This window comes from Pseudorca crassidens, chromosome 18, assembly GCF_039906515.1.
Source record: "Pseudorca crassidens isolate mPseCra1 chromosome 18, mPseCra1.hap1, whole genome shotgun sequence".
Taxonomy (NCBI): Eukaryota; Metazoa; Chordata; class Mammalia; order Artiodactyla; family Delphinidae; genus Pseudorca; species Pseudorca crassidens.
The window spans coordinates 12,612,375-12,634,280 of record NC_090313.1 but is presented as its reverse complement, the minus strand read 5'-3'; the positions used below and the strand labels follow the sequence as shown (position 1 = coordinate 12,634,280).

At 44.1% G+C, this 21,906-nt stretch overlaps 1 protein-coding gene across 3 annotated transcripts in view; it reads right to left on the bottom strand.

Moving 5' to 3' along the window:
• Positions 1–12,417: 12,417 nt before the first annotated feature.
• Positions 12,418–21,906, bottom strand: part of SLC15A1 (solute carrier family 15 member 1) — a 71,347-nt gene continuing 61,858 nt past the window's right edge. For 2 of the 3 annotated variants that reach the window (XM_067712944.1, XM_067712943.1), the window contains exons 19-23: positions 16,660–16,767; positions 16,429–16,537; positions 15,736–15,879; positions 14,150–14,257; positions 12,418–13,207 (exon numbers count right to left, since the gene is read on the bottom strand). In XM_067712944.1, the coding sequence (XP_067569045.1) occupies positions 13,016–13,207; positions 14,150–14,257; positions 15,736–15,879; positions 16,429–16,537; positions 16,660–16,767 (661 nt within the window). In that variant the 3' untranslated portion in view covers positions 12,418–13,015. Of the gene's footprint in view, positions 13,208–14,149; positions 14,258–15,735; positions 15,887–16,428; positions 16,538–16,659; positions 16,768–21,906 lie in introns of those variants that run through there. The other variant, XM_067712945.1, reaches the window with a different exon arrangement.

The window sequence follows — 21,906 nt, the reverse complement described above, 5'->3', positions numbered from 1 at the left end:
CACACCCATGCACACACTCACACCCATCTCAGGAATCGGCAGCATCAGCACCTTAGGAAGCAGGTGTGAAGGTGGAGCAACACATGGAATCTGATTGTTAAGCTCCCCTACCCCGTTCCTGCACAGTGGGGTACATCTCCCGCCCCACCTCCTCCCTGGTGGTTTAGTCTCTGGAGAGGGTAACACCAAGCATCAGGGGCTTGGGGACAGCCAGCACACATAGGACGTAAATGAAGTTTTACACACTGAATGCTAAGTTCCTCCTCCCCTGCCCCCCATTCAGAGCTCAGGACAGTCATGCTTTCACCCTCTGGTCTGGATCAGCTAAAAAAAAAATCTAAAAATGCCACCTTCTGGGTTTCTGCAATAAAATGGCTTATCCATATTTCCTTAGAGTGAAGACCATGGGTCTGTGCACAGAACTTCCCAGCAGCTTTTCAGATCCCTCCTCTTAAACATGAGCAGACAGCCAAGAATCATAAGACATTTGGGGAAAAACAACTTGGAGGGAACAGAGACTAAATAGGGGAAGAATGCTTAAAATACCCATGGGCATAGTCTAAAAGGAGAGAAGACACTGTCATCATGAAATATAAGCTGGATACCATCAAAAATAACAATTCAGATAATTAAAAAGACTCTTTGGATTAAAGCTGGTAGGAATTAAGAAAAATAAATTAGGGAATTTGGAAAATAAGTTGAGGATTTCTCAAAAGTAAAACAAAAAGAAAAAAATGTAGGAGAGAAAGGATAAGAAAATTAGAGGCTCAAGAAGGAATAACATCTAAATAATAGGAGTTCTAGAAGAGAGCAGGGGAAATGGAGGGGAGAGGATTAAAATAAAATTCATGACAATGGCCCCAAATCCAAGGACATGAGTTTCCAGATAAAAAGGGCCCACTGAGCAGCCAGCATAATGGATAAAAATGGATCCACACCGGGCTTCCCTGGTGGCGCAGTGGCTGGGAGTCCGCCTGCCGATACAGGGGACACAGGTTCGTGCCCTGGTCCGGGAAGATCCCACATGCCGCGGAGCGGCTGGGCCCGTGAGCCATGGCCGCTGGGCCTGCGCATCCGGAGCCTGTGCTCCGCGGCGGGAGAGGCCGCAGCAGTGGGAGGCCCGCGTACCGCAAAAAAAAACACAAAAAAAGGATCCACACCAACATACTTCACCATGAAATTTCAATTACTAGAAGCCAAGAGATGATTCTACAAGCTTCTAGGGAGAAAAACGTTTTCATACAAAAGATCAATAACCAGAATGCCTTGGGCTTTTCAATAGCAACATTGAAAGCTCAAAGTCAGTGGAGGGATGCTTTCAAAGTTCCCAAGGAAAATGGCTTCCAGCTGGAATTCTACACCCAGCTAAGTGTCGATCAAATGGGAAAGTAGAATAAAAACGTTTTCAGACATTCAAGACCCTAGAAAAAATTTACCTCCCATGTTTCATTTCTCAGCAAGCTACTACAGAAAAGTGCCCCATCAGAAAAAAAAAAAAAAAGAAGAAGAAAAAAGGAAAGAATCAAGAAAAAAGATGACATGGGATACAGAAGGTGACAGGAGGTGACAAAGCAGAGAGGTGAAGGGGACCCCAGGATACTTTTAAAAGGCTCTTTCTGGCTTCCAGATTGGAGTCCTTCAGAAGGCTCCAGAAGAAACCTCTTTTAGATGACGAAATCAATAGAACATTTAGTGTATTTGATCATACTGAGAGGATATTTACTAAACCAAGGAAGATTTGGAGGCTGAATTAGTAAAAATATATAGAAGAGTAAGCAAATTTTTAAAAGAGTAAGTAACTCCAGGGAAACCAAAGTACAGTATCTGCAGAGAAGGAAAAGCTAATCTTAGTACACTACGTAGCTTACGTGAAAACAGCACTTACATGAGCATAACAATGTGACAGTGAATATTAATCTAACTAAAGTCACTATAAAGCTGTACTGAGTGGATGGGAACACCCTCCCCCCAATACAAGTGCACATTTGCAGCCGATGTGAATGGCAGGGGGGGGTGTGAGGAAGAGCTGAATTCTCATTGTCTACAGTAGGCAGTTAATATATAAAGTTGAGAACTGAGAAACCAACAAGTAGTTATATAAGCATGCCACTTGGAGATAAACCATCAGATTGTTTGCAACAGTGGTACCTCTAAGGAGTGGGGATCGGCCAGGGGAGGGAAAACGGCGGACTATTTCTCCAAACAAGTCTTGTAGAGATCTTTGCCTTTCTAGACTTTGCATGTACTGATTTGATTTTTAAAAGACTAATTAAAAAATATACTACATTAATACAGAGTATTCAAGATGGATTGGGTTCGAACAATTATTTTGACTCAGGTGGGTGTGGGTAGATTTCATGCAATCAAATCTCTAGCGAGAAGCTTACTGGGTGCCTTACCTCTACCTTGTAAAAATAAACTTGAGGTAGCAGGTGACCAGCCACTCTGCACACAATTTTGCCAAGCTATTGATTAAGGGAAGCATAATCTGAAAGCTTCACACCACCACTCACTGGAGAAGAACAAAGGAAGGGTTAGTGCAGTGCTGTTTCCTATCTCTGCTGCCCAAACCACATTGTTTAGGGTCTAGCATTCTTTGATTTATTTTTAAATTGCAGTCAGAAATTTCAAAGACCAGTCAAAAGGCTTCACAGGCACTTCATCACTGCTAAATGCCACACCTAACTGATTTTTATGCTGAAGGTGGGAAACGTCAGTTTCAACATCTACGTCTATGGCTTCTTGGCCCCAGGGTGGATTTTGCTGCCCAGTGATTGGAGGAGTGGGGTCAGGAAGGAGGATCGTCCAGAAGAGAGGCTGGCAGGGTTCCGTAGAACTCCTGGAAAGAGTTCCAGCGAATGGAGGCAATGTTCCAAACTGCTGGTAATCTTCTCAGGGCAGAGATGGGGACCCCAACTCAGGCCAGGAAGGAATCCCATCTTACTTAAGTTTGCAACAAAATGGGGTCCAAGCAGGGCAGTTGTTTGTAATATTCAAAGTTCCTCTGTGTGGAGGTGCTGATATGTCGAAGGTAAGGCACAGAGGCCTCGGCTGGCACACCTTGCTTGAGAAAATGATCTAAAAATTATACATGCTTCTGCCGGGCATTCCAGGCACCACTGGGGATGTTCTTAAGAAACTCCCAACACATTTTTTTCTCGAATCAAAGTCAACACATGTTTGCTCAATAAAATGAGCATTCTCATTTCCACAGAGGCCTTCAGCAGGGCACATGCAGATGTGAACAGAACAAGAAAACAAAGGACCCAGAGGAAGGGAGAGGATGTGAGAGGAGTTTTGCTGTTTCCGGAGACGTGACCACCAGCATCTCATTATGCTTGTTTGAACAACAGCACCGAGGAAATCCAAACCTTGCCTTGGTTAGTTTACATCTAAACATACCTGACAAGTTTATAGAAGCAGAGACATGCCTGTATTTTACCTGTATCATCCTATTTCTTATGCTGGTCATCATAGCTTCTAATGACTCACGATGCTTTAGGAATTTCATTTTCCCCAGGAAAGATTCACTGCTGTTGATGGGAGATAGGGGTTCCAACTTAAAAAGTTCATAGCATTAAAGAGCTGTGCTCAGTGACCCACGTCATGCTTCCGCACACTTACTAGACCCAGAGTTGTTCCCGAAAGGCACACGTTATCGCGAATCACAGTGTTTGCGCCGTGCTTTTGCAGTTTCTATTGTGCTCTCACACGATATCGAATGCTGTGGCTTCTAATAATCCCTGGCGCGTTTAGAAAACAACAGATGCCCAGGCTGCAACCCCAGAGTTCTGATTCTGGGTCTAGGGAGGCCCAGGCGTTGGGATCAGAGCCCCTCAGATGATTCTGAGGGGAGCCCGCATTGAGAACCACTGTCTGACAGCTTCTCAACACGCACAGGAGAGAACCCAAAGTCTTATCTTGGCCCCCAAGGCCCTACACGATCAGTCCGGGTCACCTCTCCCTCACCCCTTGCTCACCACACTCCAGACACGGGAGCCTCTTTGCTGTTATTAGACACACGAACCATATTCCCATCTCAGGCATCCGCCCTTGTTAGGACCCCTTCCAGAATGTTTCTTCCCCATCTCGCTCCCTTACTCCATGCATGTCTCTGCTCAAATGTCACCTCTTCAGAGAGGCCCTCCTGGGCCACTCCTTCTAAAATACCAGCCTTCACCCCTTACTCTGTTTATTTTTTGTTTCATAGCATTTATCAACACCTGACACTATTATATATTTATTAGTTTACATGGTCTGTATCAGTGCCTGGAAACCACGAGAAGCTTAATAAATATTTAGTGTACAATTAAGTGAGTGGATGAGGATGTGCATTAGATAATGCACACTCTGGCTTGTAGGAAGTGCTTGATAAATGTGTTTCTTTCCCAATTCACACAAAGGCTGTTGCTTCTACCTGCTGCCTGGTGTCATCCCAAGGAACAGCGACCCCTGCTGGAATTTATACCTGAGTCCCAGATAGAATAGAGTCCACTAATGCCAGTCCCAAGATTGGAACTTCCAGAAAAAAATACGCAGTGTATGATGAGGCCTTCTGATGTGCATTCATGAAAAATTCCGAATAAGGTAATTATGACATTTACAAAAGCCTTTTGTTGGCATGTTGTGGCAAGTTTTCCCAAGGATGTTCTCTTCTGCCATCTCGTGGCCACACTGGGGAACTTCCAGGGGAGCAGTTTGCGATGTCTTTGCTTAGTCAAAAGGAAAGTTGGGGGCTGGGCTTGCCCAGGGCCATTGGGCAAAACACCTGTGGTCATTTAACCAGGCCCTGGTGCTACCCAGGTTCTCGGGCTTCTGTTTTTTAGAAACAGGAAGCAACCGAGGTGACTGCCTCGATTGGTGGCTTCTGCTGGGGAAGAGCAGAGAGAAGCAATGGAGGGCCATTCCCTGCCCAAACTTTGTCCTCCCATTCTGACACATCCCTACATAAACTCTTCACAGCTAGACCCTGGCGATCTGGTCTGGGTACTCAATAAATGCTTGCCAACTCCACAAGGGGAGGCTTTATCCGTTTTGTACCCTTAGTGTACTAAACTGCATTGAGGGCTTCCCTGGTGGCGCAGTGGTTAAGAATCCGCCTGCCAATGCAGGGGACAGGGGTTCGAGCCCTGGTCCGGGAAGACCCCACATGCCGTGGAGCAACTAAGCCCGTGCGCCACAACTACTGAGCCTGTGCTCTAGAGCCTGCGAGCCACAGCTACTGAGCCCACATGCTACAACTACTGAAGCCCGCGTGCCTAGAGCCCATGCTCCTCAACAAGAGAAGCCACCACAATGAGAAGCCCGTGCACCGCAACAAGGAGTAGCCCCTGCTCGCCACAACTAGAGAAAGCCCGCGCGTAGCAACGAAGACCCAATGCAGCCAAAAATAAAATAAATTTATAAAAAATAAAATAAAATAAACTGCATTGAGCACAGAGCAAGTGCTTACTAAATAATTGTTGTTGAAGGAATGAAATAATAATTGTGAGTGTTTATAGAGCACTTACTACTTGCCATGCACTATAGGAAGCCCAAGCACTGCACATACATTGTCTTCTAAATTAGGCTGACCAACTCATCCCAGTTTGCCCAGGACTGTCCTGGGAACTCCCTCAGTCCCTGACAAACAGGGACGGTTGGACCCCGTATTAGCCAGTTTGGGCTGCCTTAACAAAATGCCACAGACTCAGTGGCTTAAACAACAGGAATTAATTTTCTTACAGTTCTGGAGGCTGGAGGTCCAAGATCAAGATGCTATCAGGGTTGGTTTCTGGTGAGGCCTCTCTTGCTGGCTTGCAGACGGCTGCCTGGGGGTGGAGGGGTGAGGGAGGGAAAGAGGGGGTAGCAGTGGGGAGAGGGAGAGAGCTCTCACTTCTTCTAAGGGCACTAATTCCATCATGAGGGCTCCCTCCCTCCTGCCTGGGCTGCCTGCTGTAGGGCCTTAATACTTATTGGACACACATGGGTTGTGACTGTTAGTAGCTGAGTGGGATATATTAAGAATTCTTTGGAGGTTTGTAAGCCAAACCAAGGATCCAGGTAAGACTGATGACTCATTGAAGGTTAGTCTCACCAAGACTGAAATCCGTTGAACAGCATGGGGCAGCTGAGAATGTCATCTCTGCCCAAAGGTACAGTTTCAGGAGGGGCTCTCGGCACCTTTTGCTGGTAACTGCAGAGCTGGGAAGCCTTACACAGCGAGTTCTGTGAGAGACGGCCTGCACCTCCCTCCTCTTCCCTGTGGTGATGGGGGCAGAGACTGCTTTAGGAGCCACGTATGGAACGGAAACTGTTAAGGGAAGCACTTTCTTCATTCAGCACTTAAGGCAGGACTTGCACACAGCAAAAGCTCTTAGGGCCCCTCACTGGCCTCCGGGACCTGCCACCTTAAGAAATGCAAGGCTCTCAGGAATTCCCTGGTGATCCGGTGGTTAGGGCTCTGCGCTCTCACTGCCGAGGGCTAGGGTTCGATTCCTAGTCAGGGAACTAAAATCCCACAGGCTGCGCGGTGTGGCCAAAAATTATTTTTTAAATTAAAAGAAAAAAAACAACTGGAAAATATTAGAAAAAACAACAACAACAAAAAAAACGTGCAAGGGTCTCTGTTTCAAGGGCACCAGAACAGCAACCTTACAGATCCGGCTCCTGCTCCTTATGAGTCTTTAAACACATCTGTGGAGCCTCCAAGTCTCCTTAGAACAAGCCAGACATTCCAGAAAATAAAAACCCTGGAGGCTCTGAGTGGTCAGAGGTCAGGAGGATTTGGGAAGGGGGGACAGACGCTCCGTGGTCAGGCTGCAGGGGCTGGAGGTGGGCTGTGTCCCCACGGACACACCTCGGAGCCCCGGGCGGCCCAGGCTCTCTCCTGTTTATCGCTTTTGATCAGGTGTGAGCTGGAGGCCCCAGACACTCAGGGCTTCTCCGGGAAGCCTGAAAGGCCTCCGACGTCACAGGATGGAGGTGAGTGGAAGGGGAACTGCTGGAGGCCTCTGGGAGGAGCAGGGAGTGGGGAGGTAGTGTTTAATGAGGGTGAAGTTTCAGTTTTGCAAGATGATAAAAGCTCTGGAGCGGCCGGTGGTGAGGGCTGCGTAGCCGAGTGGATGCTCTTAATGCCTCTGGACTCTGGAGACTTCAAAATGGTTCGCGGTGAACTTTGTCCCATGTGTTTTACCACAGTGAGAAAGGAAACCAGACAGCTTGCCCGCTGTCTGTGGCCCCTGCTGTGACTTGCTGGCCACTCCTCCTTTGTAGCCCACCCCTACCCCTGCCTCCCAAGCCGGCTGCCCCTCATGTGAGACCCTGGCCCCTGCATGGCGAGCTTCAGAGCTGAGCACCATGACCTCGGAGGCGCCAACGCCAGGACTCCCACTGGCCACGGGGGCGTGCAAAACCCAGATCCACGGGGGAGGGCGTTCCAGTGTTTCCAGAACGTCACAAGGTCTTTACAGGAGGTCCTGGATCCCTCTAAGATGGTAACTGTGTTTAATCTGTTCTGTTTCATCCTTTGAGAGCAGGGTTTACCAGCCTCTCCTCCCTACACATGGCCCCTCTTGCCCATCTAGGCCAGCCCTGGGGTGTCCACCTGGATTTCGGGTGGATCGTGCTTCTCTGAGGCCCCCCAGTGCGCCCTTTGTCCTTGTCCCTGGTACATCACTCCTGCCATCACATGTCTGCATTTGACTTCGTGAAAAAAGACAGTACAGCCTGGTGATTAGAAGAGAGGTACTTCTCCCCGCTCAGACATGCTTGGGTTCACATCCTGGCTTGGCCAACTGTTGGGTATATGGCTGTGGGCAAGTTACTTAAGCTGGTTATTCCTCAGTTCTCTCATCTCTAAAATGGGGGTAATAACACCTTCTTTATTATTGTTATAAGGATTAAATTCAGTTAATCCATACTGTCCAGTAACCATTGGCAGTGAGAGGCAGGCTGGTGTAGTGGCTGGTAGCCTGGGTTCTTAAGCCAGATGGTAGATGTGACCTGAGGCAGATTACTTGGTTTCTCTGTGCCTGTTTTCTGCTCTGTGGAATGGGAATAATAACAGGAATCTAAATTATAGGGCTATTGCAAGGACCACATGCTTGTAAACATGACACAGTAAAGTGCTTCACATGTTGTCTGCCCATATTCAGTGTCCAATAAGTGTTAACTACTTCTATTTGTCATTAAAAAAAATGCAGGACTTCCCTGGTGGCGCAGTGATTAAGAATCCACCTGCTAATGCAGGAGCACGGGTTTGAGCCCTGGCCCAGGAAGATCCCACATGCCGCGGAGCAACGAAGCCCTTGCACCACAACTACTGAGCCCATGTGCTGCAACTACTGAAGCCCACGCACCTAGAGCCCATGCTCCGCAACAAGAGAAGCCACCGCAATGAGAAGCCCGTGCACCGCAACAAAAAGAAGAGTACCCCCGCTCGCTGCAACTAGAGAAAGCCTGCATGCAGCAACGAAGACCCAGCACAGCCAAAAATAAATAAATTTATAAAAAAAAAAAAAATGAAGCTGCAGAAGTAGTCCAGAATGCATGACAAAAATCTATGGCTAAAATGGTCAACAAAAATTAAACTGGAAGATGCATTTAATAAAGTAACTTTATAAAGTCTAAAATAGATGCAAAATAAATGTTAGTACCCTGAAAGAAATAAAGAACATCCACAAAATGAAAAAAAAAATTATGGAGACACGTGGAAACAAAACAAGAATAGGCCAATAAGATTCATGTGGACATTATAACCACTGTCCAAAATATTCTGCATCAAAACGTCTACAAACAATAAATGCTGGAGAGGGTGTGGAGAGAAGGAAACCCTCCTACACTGTTGGTGCAAATGTAAATTGGTGCAGCCACTATGGAGAACAGTATGGAGGTTCCTCAAAACCTAAAAATACAGCTAGCATGTGATCCAGCAATCCCACTACTGGGCATACACCCTGAGAAAATCATAATTCAAAAAGAGTCATGTACCAAAATGTTCGTTGCAGCTCTATTTACAATAGCCAGGACATGGAAGCAACCTAAATGCCCATTGACAGAAGAATGGATAAAGAAGATGGTACAATGGAATATTACTCAGCCATAAAAAGAATGAAATAATGCCATGTGCAGCAACATGGATAGACCTGGAGATTATCATACTAAGTGAAGTAAGTCAGACAAAGAAAGACAAATATCATATGATATCACTTATATGTGGAATCTAAAATAATGATACAAATGAACTTATTTACAAAACAGAAACAGACTCACAGACATAGAAAACAAACTTATGGTTACCAAAGCGGAAAGGGGAGGAGGGATAAATTAGATGTTTGGGATTAACATATACACTAGTATATATAAAATACATAATCAACAGGGACTTATCGTACAGCACAGGGAACTCTATTCAGTATTCCGTAATGACCTAAATGGGAAAAGAATCTGAAAAAGAATAGATATATGTATATGTATAACTGAATTAATTTGCTGTACACCTGAAACTAACACAATATTGTAAATCACCTATACTCCAACATAAAATAAAAATTTAAAAAAACAACAAAACAAAAACCCCAAAAACTATTCTGGCTTTTAGGTATAAACAATGAAATCCTGCTATGTACAACGAAAGCATTTCCATTCCAGATACTCTCCCCAACCCATGTAGGATCGTACTTCAACACTCAGCCCATGTTCAAGTCAGTGAATTATTTTGATTAAACACTGATCAGCAACTTAGAGAAAGGTGTAAAGCACAAAAAAATGGGGGCCAAGGAAAAGGCAGAAGACCAGAGGTTGTGGATCTGGCCCCATGCGTCCCCCTTGGCCACTCCTGCCCCATGACACTTACCACTGTCCAAAGTCTTTTGTCTAGAACCCCCATGGTCGCACCCATCAGTCTTGATTACGTTTGGAAGAAATGGGAAGATTAGAGGGAAGATCACTCTGAAAACTCACCCCTGATGATCAAAGTGCCCTGATGCCCCCCGTCCCCCCTCTTATCCTTTAAAGGCCAGTGGAGGTCACATTAACACTGAGTTAATGTTTTCGTCCAACTGCAAAGCATACTCAATATTAATGTCGTCGTCGATCGAGGGGCAGGTCTTCATTCAACATTTGGAAGCCTGGTGTGTGCCAGGTACCCTCAAACAGAGGATTTTAGAGACTTCACATTGTCTCGTGTTCTCTTTGTTTTGTAGGAGAGGAAAATGAGATTTGAAAGGTGAAGAGTTGCCCCGTGTTACCCAGCGGCTGTAAGAAGTGTTAGGACCAGAATATATTTTGAGAATTTAGGATGAGTTCTCTTTGGATTATTGACGAGAGTGGGGTAATGGAGCTGAGAGCTCATCACCGGGACTGTTGTTTTCCTCCATCAAAGGCATACTGTGTAAGTTAGAGGGTAGAAATGACCAGAGAGGCAAAATCCATAGTCCCTTATAGCGAGTCTTTCACACTAGACCTTGTCACCGAGGCGCATTCAAATCGCTGCTCAAGGTTCAGTCCTCAGCCTCTTCCATCTCACCCCTCATGGTCCAAGAGATTTTAAATTGTTATTTAACACAAAGAGGCCAACCACCTTCCGGAAATTAAGTGGATCACAGGATACATGCAGAGAGCTTCCGGCCCACGGAAAGCTGGAGAGTCACAACACACCGGGGGTGCGAGACAGGAGTGCAGAGGAGAGACAGCCAGACTGTTGCCAGAGCTGCTCCAGGTCTCTGCTCAAAACCTGCCAACCCCTACCTTTAGCAGGAGTGAACATAAATCTTTAAGTTAAAGGGTCCAGAGATAAGAAAGGAAGCTACAAACAAAAAAACCCAGATGGGAACTTCCCTGGTGGCGCAGTGGTTAAGAATCTGCCTGCCAATGCAGGGGACAGGGGTTCGAGCCCTGGTCCGGGAAGATCCCACATGCTGCGGAGCAACTAAGCCCGTGCGCCACAACTACTGAGCCTGCACTCTAGAGCTCGCGAGCCACAACTACTGAGCTGGCGTGCCACAACTACTGAACCCCGCACACCTAGAGCCTGTGCTCCGCAACAAGAGAAGCCACCGTAATGAGAAGCCTGCGCACCGCAATGAAGACCCAACGCAGCCATAAATAAATCAATTAATTAAAAAAACAAACCCAGATGGAACCAGCTGGGACCAAGATGGTGGCCCGAATCGAATCTGACCTCCAACAGACCCTGAGTCTCATTATACAGTGATTTTACTACATTAGCATATCAAATGACACACACCTACCAAAGGCCATGACCGGACATCAAGGACCAAAAAAGGATAAACGCGGTGGCGCTCCACTCCCTCGGAAAAAGCGCTAAAAGACTAATGCATATGCCTCCCGTCATTAGCCTCACTCCTCCTCCCTTCGTCTTGACTCTAAAATTAAATCCCTCTCACCAGATGGGTGAGAAGTTGATCTGTGAACTTACCTCCTGTTTCTCCATTCTTTGGCCCATGAATAAAGCTTGTGCTGTGTCCATCTCAGCTTCAGTTTTGTTATTTGCCTTCTTGAACCCAGCTGGGCTAGGTCTCAAACAGGGACCATGCAACTTAATTTGGTAACGAAACTGGGGAACAGGAAAACCGTTGGAGGAAGCGGCCTGGATCCTGAATATGAAGAGCATTTTGCCAGGAGGAGTGCGTGGGCGAGGGGTGGGTAGAAAATAAGTGTCTCAAGACCTGATTTTTCTTTTGCCTTTGACTAGAAGTGAGAACCCATTGCATTCCAGGAACTAGAAGAAGTTGGTAGATCAGAGAGAAAGGTGACATATCCACAGAAGAAACAGTTAAGGAATGAGGACTTGATCCAAAGGGTAGAAAAGGTCCTCAGCAAGCTTTGATCATTACATTTGCGTTTCTCACTCTAGACTTTGTTTCTCTGTTTCATTCCGTCTCCGCACTGCAATGACAAGCTTGTGCATGAAGCATCTTAGAGATCCAAGCTCCTAACCCAGGAACCAGTTTCCACATTCAGAACTGTGCACACGTCTGTCTAAGAACTGTTGCTCGTTTTTCCAAGAGTGCCAAAGCGGACTCGTTCTGAGTCTGATACCTGGGAATGGTTATATGATAAATATCTATAGGATGAATTTGGCAGGAAGTGTTCATAATATTTTGGAACGATTTTTATTCAAGTAGAAAAATGCTCACGAGTATTGAGAAAAACACTTTGAGATGGTACAAATATATGCACACGGGAAGCTCCTAGTAGAAAAGAGCAGTGTGGCCACAGATAACCCCGAGAAAAGCAGGAAACAAACTTTGATAGTTCATGTTCCTGGAATTTACTGTATGTGGGTCTTGCTTTGTTCATGCTTTTATCACCTTCTGAGGAAATTTGAATGAGCGGGCACAGCTTTTATAATCAGGAAAGGAAATGTTAAGGATTTCTTACTCTGCCCCCACCCAAATACACAGACACTTACTCTTAAGAATGAGAATTTATTTCATACCATTGAAACTCTAAAAATCATGACTTGCCTTTACCTGAGTAGTTTTTTGAGTTAGACATAATTTAAAAAGAGGTAGGGACTGGAAAGACAAAACTAAAAACAGAAAGTAAAGTTACCAGTTCCTACTAGCCAGTCCTTATGGTGTACCATTCTAAAGCCTGAACAGTCACTTTTTGCCTCATTTAACATTGTTTCCATAGAGTGTTTGAATGCAAACAATATGGAACTTTGCCACCGGTTCAAAAATTCAAGTTAGGCCAAAATAACTTCGTGTGTTAGGAAAGGAGTTAAATGCAGGGTGTGGACTCAGTGTTGTGAAAGTGTGTGTGTGTGTGTGTGTGTGTGTGTGTGCGCGCGCTTTAAATAAGACTCCTCTGAAAAACAAACAAACACAAGGACTTCTTTTAGAGTGCTAGGTTCATTGCTGGCTGCTTAGAGAACAGCTTTCTTGGTTTGTTTCACAGTTCTGAAGTCTTCCCCATCAGCGGCCATACAACAGAGTGTCCTGCCCCCAGGGGACAGACACCTGGGCACATCCTGGGCCCAATCTGTCCTCCACTTGCTTCTTGATATTCACAGCTGTGTCTGTAAGTCGGAGTCCAACTTGGGATATGGGTTACTCTCTTCCGGGTACTTTTTCTTTTCATCCGTATCAAACTGAGCTTCAATCTCTGCTGGACTGACGTACGTATAGAATCGGGCCATGACGGCAAATATTACGCTGACGACCAGAAGCAACCCCGCAAACAGAACATACTCGGCCCACTTTGAAGGAATTGAAGTTGGAGCAAGGAAAGAAACAAAAACAATACAGGTTATGGGAATGTATATATCGCGGGTGTGTTTTCTAGAGACATCCAGATCGAAGGTGTTGGAAATGAAGTTGTTAGGGGAAACTGGTAGCTACTGCCACAGATACAGAATGGCCAGCTTTTCTTGAATGCCCAATGTAACAGTCACGTTCTTGGAACGGCTCTGGAGTGCAGACACCCAGGACTTTAAGAAGATGAGACAAAATTTCCGAAAAACCCGAGTCTTAAGACAAATAGCTGGCCCCTGGAAGGATGGGGACCCAGAGCACACCAGGCAGAGTACTCTTGAGGGAAAAAGAATGTGCTGAAGTGTTCTCAGGTAAGACCCCCATGTTATCTTTCGGCAAAACGTTGAGGTCATGAGCATGCAGGATTAGCACAGGCTCTGATGGGACCTGGTGGGGGAAGTAATGAGTCTGATGGGGTAAAGGGACAGCTCCCTCATGAGGCAGAGATTCTGAGTGCTGAAGGAGAGTTCCAGAACCAGAAAAGCCCTCATTTTATTTTAATGGGAAAAATTACGACAACCTTTAGGATGGCTTTAACTTTAGGTACTGTGAAACTTTCTGGATAACACGCCTGCTTTGGGGCCACTGAGCCGCATTCACTGAGGCCAGGAAAGATGTTTCCTTTGGTAGTAAAACCATATGAGCGTGTAGGTATGTTAACCCCATCTGGTTACATCTGGTTATTTTCCAAGTAGAAATAAGAAGCATCAGCACGCACTTGGCCATAAGGCCTTTTTGTATCTGCCCTGTCTGGTTGGTCTGGCAGTTCTCCTCAGCCATTAGCCAAGAGGACCACGTGTATATACAGACAGCTAGGGAGGGTCGTCGCGATGACGATTAACAGGTGAGAAGACAGAGGTACGCGCGATCTCTGTCTGCACCAGTACCTGTTCGCTGAACGAGCCCGCTCCTGCTACGATAAGGACAATGAAGTTGCCAGCTGCCACTGTCAACAGCCACCCTGCTTGAAGCACTGACTTCATGTTGGAAGGAGCCTGAGGAAACGAAACAGAGTGAGTCCCGATGTAGACGTCAACCGCAGAGCGGAACACAGCTAACTCACGGACTCCCTTAATTAGGCCGTCTACCCCCAAAATGCACATTAAGAGTCAGGCTGGTCTAAATGCAAAAAGGATTATCACTTGGATAACAAGACATCCCAAATGCTCCTGTGGTATGAACACACAAGAATCCTTTGTTTTTCACTCTCCACATGCTTGCAAAGCTCTCATCTTAATGAAATGGACGAATCTATAGGTGAACCGATTCTGCTTCTACAGAAGAATTTTCAGACAAAGCCATCCAGTCCAACCTCTCCTTCCCCCCAAATGGAGGCTGCTCTCTGCGCTGTCACCTTGCTCTTTGGGGAGCTTCCCTGCTATGTCACCAAAACTTCTCTTAGAACTCTTGTCACCTGTGTTACAGTCCTATCCTTAACTAGACTGTGAGGTCATCGCAGAAAGGGATTACCCAGCTCATGTTTACCATCTTTACTGCAAAACTTGAAGGTATTAGGCACGCTGGGCTTAGGACGACTGTCACTGTATTTTGATAAAATAGTTTAGAACCTAAGCTCTAATTTAGGTATCAGCAAAATGTGCCTCATTAGTCTAATAGTCACAAAAGCAATACTACTTTTTAACTTTTAAAAGCTAGGCCTTGGGCTTCCCTGGTGGCGCAGTGGTTGAGAGTCCGCCTGCCGATGCAGGGGACACGGGTTCGTGCCTCGGTCCGGGAAGATCCCACATGCCGCGGAGCGGCTGGGCCCGTGAGCCATGGCCGCTGGGCCTGCACGTCCGGAGCCTGTGCTCCGCGACGGGAGAGGCCACAACAGTGAAAGGCCCGCGTACCGCAAAAATAAATAAATAAATAATAATAATAAATAAAATAAAAGCTAGGCCTTAATCAGTGTGTTTACTGGGAGCTACAAAGAGACCTCGAGTGAACCTTAAAAATAATGAGGACACAGACCTATGCATGAGCCTGCTATGAACAGGTTGTTTCAGAACGTGGGATCCACTGACCATCACAACCCTGGTAATGGTCGTTAATGTAGTTTTTCCTACTTAGGACCCCAAATCTCTAGCATGTGACTGGGAATTCAGATACCTATATATGGACACTCATGATGCTAAATTGTAATATTCCTTTTTTTTTTTTTTTTTTTGGCCACGCCGTGTGGCTTGCAGGATCTCAGTTCCCCGACCAGGGATTGAACCTGTGCTCTCGGCAGTGAAAGCATGGAGTCCTAACCACTGGACCGCCAGGGAATTCCCTAAACGGTAATATTCTTATTCAGTAAATAAGACTTGGTAATTTCTAAAACCTTGTTTGGTAGAACCTACCATAATGCTTTCTAGAATTTTTTTTACACTGTAAATACATGGCTACCCCAGCTTTTAACTAAGTCCCAGCAGCATTATTTGAAGGCAGGGTTGTAGGAGAGGGGTGTACAGAACGACAGATAGGAAACCTGAGAATATGAGAACTCCAATCCCGTGACGGAGAAAACCACCTCGCCGCAGGTGAGGAGGAAGTACTGGGGGATTTGCAGGGCCATGCTGACTGTGTTCGGGGAAATATCTTCAACTACTATCGGTTCGAGGCAGCCGTTATCCTAAACCAGTAAGGCAAAAGCAAGAAGAAGAAATGAAAAGCGAGACTGCTTCCAGAATAAAAATTGCTCAGACAGGCAAACTGAATTTGGACCTTCAGGGTTACACCAAAGGATCTTCCAGAAAGCACACATTTTAAATGTAAATATGCAAAACTGCATTTTATCCTTGGGATGGGATGGACTTGGTAGGATTTGAAAATATGTTCACTAGCTTTTTATTCTTAAATAAGAGAGCAGATTGGAAGTCAGATTTGTTGAAAACATTGCCAGCTCTTTGAACGAAAAGCTTCCAAGGTCCATGTTGACAGTCTATGAGGACAGTGGTCAATGTGAACGATTAGAGCAGGTCAGTCTGTTTAATTTTATTCTAAAGGTGAACTTAAGGCAATGATAAACCACAGAATTAGTGGTGAACTGAATTAATTCTAAATTCGTTTAAAATACAGATCCTAATATCACTCTGTTAAATCATTACTATGTCCTGTTTTCAAGGACTCATATCAATAAACTTTGAGTGGAACTTCTGATTCAGTGCAATGAGTTACTAACCTTCCTTGTGATTACATAGGTATACGCACTACCAAATTCAAGGTAGGATGTTTCGAACTCATTTCCACAGTGTTGTGCAATCTCTGATGAGTTTACTGTGAAGCTCTTTCTATGAAAAGGAAGATTAATATAAATTAACGTTCTTGGTATTGAAAGTTTCAATGTATTATTTAAAGGAAAAGACTTGAAACCCTTGAACTTGGGAGCAAAGTGTCCACTACAGGTACTTACCTGCCAGAAGAGAAAAAATGATATTCGCTGGCATTGTGACTGGTGACGTTTTCATAAATTTCCTCACCCATTGTGACACTGAAGCTCTCAGCAAGAGTATTTACAAATCTGAAACAGAAAACCATCTGTCTTGTGAGTGGACTATGGAATGACTTGCTCCAGGTCACAGTATGTGTATCTGAAGTTGGGATCTGTTCCCTTTTGGAAGGAATTTAAGATGTCTGCAGAAGATTTCTACAGTATAAAGGCAGAAAGTAACTTACTCTAGGTTTGTCTTTGCTCACCTCATGAGAACACACCTAAAAGAATTTATTTAACACCGGTAAATGCCGGGAACTGTTCTAAGTACTCTCTGACTAGGAACTATTTCAGTGGTATTTTGGGATATTAAGTACAGATTGAAATAGCTGCTGATCTCCTCCCCCTCCGGAAGGCAGCCATGTCTTTGCGCTTCTTATTTCAGAAGCTTGACAGCCAAAGTGATGAAGGACCAAAAGCAGTAGCTGCCGAGTACCTAAAAGACAGCCTCCAACTGGGGCTTCTTTTACAGCGTCAGGGAAGCCCATTCATTTCCTTTACTTTAAAGAGCAGCTTCAGGCAGGGAGGGGCTCCAAGGAGTGGACAGGAAGACATGGGCCAGCCCAGCAATCAGAGACAGTTTTGAGGAATTCCCTTCAGATGGCAGAGACCTGTGTCTGCAGGTCGTGGAGTAACAGTGATCAGCACCCCACGGGAATACGGCTGGGAATGGAACACCCAGTAGGACTGGGTGCTGGGTCCCAAGGTTTCCAGTCTCTGAAACATTCCCTGTGCCCAAGCTTCAATGGGACTGTTTGAGAGTTGTTTGCCTCCAAAGGACCATATAGGTGGTGGTCGGGTGGACAGATGATTAGAGATCCCTTCCTCAAGTGTTCCAGGCTAGAGAAGACTCTGGTACTCTTGTACTGCCCCAGGGAGAAGGGGGCTACCCCAAATAAGACCAGCGGATCTCTCCTACCAGATAGGTGATTGAAGGCATACAGAAGGTTATCCAATTCAGAGAACGAGAAGTAATAACAGCATACACCTAAGTACCATAAAGAACAATTTAACTTCCACATCCCTAAAATACATGGTGATGGAATAAAATTTACGTTTTAAGGCAGGACAAGAATATGGAAACATAACATTCCCTGCTCTGTATTGAGCGCTCCCTAATATGCAGTGTGCATTATACATTAACTTGACCTCCCCAAAGGTGGGAATGCTGGCTCCACCATAAAGATCAATTTTTTTTCCCTTTCTTCTGACGTCAGCAGTGTAACTCCTTGGAAGATAACATTCTCTCCTAATTCTGTAAGGGGTTGTGGTGACCTACTGCTTGCTTTGTATGTGCAGACTTAGACTATGTGTTTTTGGTGAACCTTATGTAAAAATGTGTGTCATTTTGATGTACAATCTTTTGCCTCAAAAATGTGTATTTTGAAGTAGCTTTGTGGTGTTTTTTTTTTTTTGGCCGTGCCAGGCAGCCTGTGGGATCTTAGTTCCCTAACCAGGGATTGAACCCAAGCTCTCGGCAGTGAAAGCACGGAGTCCTAACCACTGGACCACCAGAAAATTCCCTTGAGGTACCTTTGTATCAATGAAGTACCTTTGACTTCTAACAAGGAGAACAGTCCTCAGAGTTTTTTGAAAGACTGTCTCCTGGGTTATAATCTTTTAGATCTGCTCAAATAAAATTCTCTACTTCTCCTTTAGATAGACTATTGATTAATTTTTTTGTCAACAGTGGCCAAGTTTCATCTACTTTGTGGCAATAAGTAATATTGGTCAAATTCCAGGGACTGAGACAACATTTTTATGAAACATTTGACTTGGTGTCATTTAACAGGTGATTAAAATAGAAAACTGAACCTGATGTAGGTCAACAGGAGCCTAATAGAGTGAATATTGCTCCAAACTGTAAATGCCACTTTTATAAAAGGTTAAGATGAACCATTCAAAAGACAGACAGTGGAAACAGTATGCAATTAGGAAGTAGACCCTTGGGCCTGGGGCCTGGCTTTATATATTATAAGCCAGAAGACTGAATAAATCCTATCCTAAGGCTTGAGTACTACTGCCTGCCTGACATATGTCTCAGGGCTGGTACAAGATACCAATAAGAATGGAAATAATCTGAAAAAAAAAAAAAAAGCAACATCACACGTATCAGATGTGTTTTCATATACACACAAAATAGAAGAGGATAAACAGCAAACACATTCTGAGTGCTTCAAAAGGCATGGAAAGCGGAGGTTCCAGATCAATTGTGCTCTAAGAGCTCTGATCAGGCAAATCCTAGGGTCCACTAGGCTTCAAGCTGGCCTGACATCTTAGGAGCACCAGGATCTAAGCTACAAAGTGATCATGGGAGGAGGGATGGAGAGTGGGAACCAGCTGAGAAAACAAGATGGGACCAGTTCCTTAAAGAATAACAAGGGGGGCTTCCCTGGTGGCGCAGTGGTTGAGAGTCTGCCTGCCGATGCAGGGGACGTGGGTTCGTGCCCCGGTCCGGGAAGATCCCACGTGCTGCGGAGCGGCTGGGCCTGTGAGCCATGGCCGCTGAGCCTGCGCGTCCGGAGCCTGTGCTCCGCAACGGGAGAGGCCACAACAGTGAAAGGCCCGCGTACAGCAAAAAAAAAAAAAAAAAAATTATAACGAGGGGACAGAGATATTTGTTCCTCTTCAATAAAAAATTTTTTAAAAAAAGGCTTTATGAGCTATAGTTCACATACCGCAAAATTCACCCCTTTAAAGTGTGCAATTCAGTGATTTCACTACAGCCACATGGTTGTGCAACCATCACAAGAGTCCAGTTCTCATCGCTCCAAAAAGAAACTCAATGCCCGTGAGTAGTCTCTCTCCATGCCCCTCCCCACAGTCCTTGGCAACCTCTAATCTCTTTTCTGTCTCTGTGGATTTGCCTGCCGTTTCATGTAAATGGGATCATACACCAGGAGGTCTTTGTGCCTGGCTTCCTTCACTTAGCATAATGTTTTTAAGGTGTATTCATGTGACAGCATATAGCAGTACTCCATCTCTCTTCATCACTGAATAATATTCCATTGTATGGATAGACCACATTTTGTTTATCAGTTAATGGGCATTTGAATTGTTTCTACATTTTGTCTATGGTGACTAATGCTGCTATGAACATTCATCTACAAGTTTTCGAGTGGACATATATTTCCATTTCTTGTGGGTGTATACCTAGGTGAAAAATTGCTGGGTCTATGTTTAACATTTTGAGAAACAGTTTTTCAAAGTGGTTGCATCAGTTTACATTCGCACCAGATGTGTATAAGGATTCCAATTTATCTGCCTCCTCACCAACACTTTTTATTACCTGTTTTTTTTTAAAATTTATTTATTAGAGCCTGGTGAATGTGAAGGGGTATCTTGTTGTTTGGATTCACATTTCCCTAATGAATAATGCTGCTGGGCATCTTTTCATGTACTTTTTGGCCAACAGTATTTGTTTTGGATAAATGTCTATTCAAATACTTTGCCCATTTAAAAAATTGGGTTATCTGTCCCTTTACTATTGAGTAGTAATAATTTTCATACATTTGGAATATAAGTCTCTCATATATGATTTGCAAATATTTTCTCTCATCCTGTGGGTTGTCTTTCACTTTGTTGATGGCATCATTTGTAGCACAAATGTTTTCAATTTTGATGAAGCCTATTAGTATTTTTGTTGTTGTTGTTTGTGCTTTTAGTTTCATATATAAGAAACCACTGCCTAATCCAAGGTCACAAAGATTCATTCCTATTTTTCTTCTAGAAATTGTATTGCTTTAGTTATATTTAGGTCTATGACCCATCGAGTTAACTTTTATATATGGGATCAGTGAGGCGGGTGTTCAACGTCAGTCCTTTGTATGTGGATTTCCAGTACCGTTTTTGGAAAACTCCACAATTTTTAAAATGAAGATATCTTTCTGAATCTACTTATGGCCAATCATGCCCCAGCTACACTCCCTCCTTAAAGGGAGTGTTTTTTCAGTATGGCAGTCGTCAAGACCAGGACTGAAATAAACTGAACTGACAGTAAATCTTAAATTGAGATTTTTAGCAACCAAGGAAGCATACAATCACATTATCTATATGAATGATTTCTGTACCACTACTGAATAAAAATATTTGTAAAATATTGTTTTTTAAAACTTTCTTCATCCTTTTTATATTTCTTTTTTGTATTACTTATGATGAACATATTAATTTGGTATAGTAGTTTATATACATTTATAATTTATAAAGGATACCATATTCATACATTGTGGGTACATGCTCAAAATATTTTTATTGAATGTGATAAAAGGTTTAAAGATCACTGCTCTCGAGAAACTTCCCACATGTGGACAAAGAAACATATGTGAATGTGGACTGTGACATTGTTTGGAAAAATGAAAATAACCTAAATTTCCTGTACAGAGGAATGGACCAAAAAAATTGTGGTATATCTACGCAATGGAATATTATACAATGGTTTAAGTGAATGGATAAGGGACACATATATGAATGTGACTAAATATTAAAATAATATTTTAATGTAATATATTTTATAATATGATTGTAGAATGACATATACACAAGACAATAACTTTTTTTTTTCTTTTTTTTTTGGCGGTACGCGGGCCTCTCACTGTTGTGGCCTCTCCCGTTGTGGAGCACAGGCTCCGGACGCGCAGGCTCAGCGGCCATGGCTCACGGGCCCAGCCGCTCCGCGGCATGTGGGATCTTCCCGGACTGGGGCACGAACCCGCGTCCCCTGCATCAGCAGGAGGACTCTCAACCACCGCGCCACCAGGGAAGCCCAACAATAACATTTTAAGTTTAAAAACATGCCAAAAACATATTGTTTATAGATACATATATATGTAGCAATATGTAATGTTAAAAAAATTCATGAGAAAGATTAGTATCAAACTCTCGACCACTTTTTGAATGAAGTATCTTGCCATTTATTTAAAAGACTGTAGTCTGTTAAGTCCTGCAGCTTCCTGATACCACATAATTAAGAGGATTCCATTTTGCTTAAGATTCTATATACTATTCCTTTAGTTCATATATTACTCAGAAGTCTGACTTCCTGAAATTTTTGAAGTTGTTCTAATTATCAGTTTGTTTCTGACGCTAGTTTTTCAGAACTTCCCTTTTTTTAAAAATGTGTCTCTTGGGCATTACTGAAATAATAAATAATAAAACCTTTGATCCATTAAG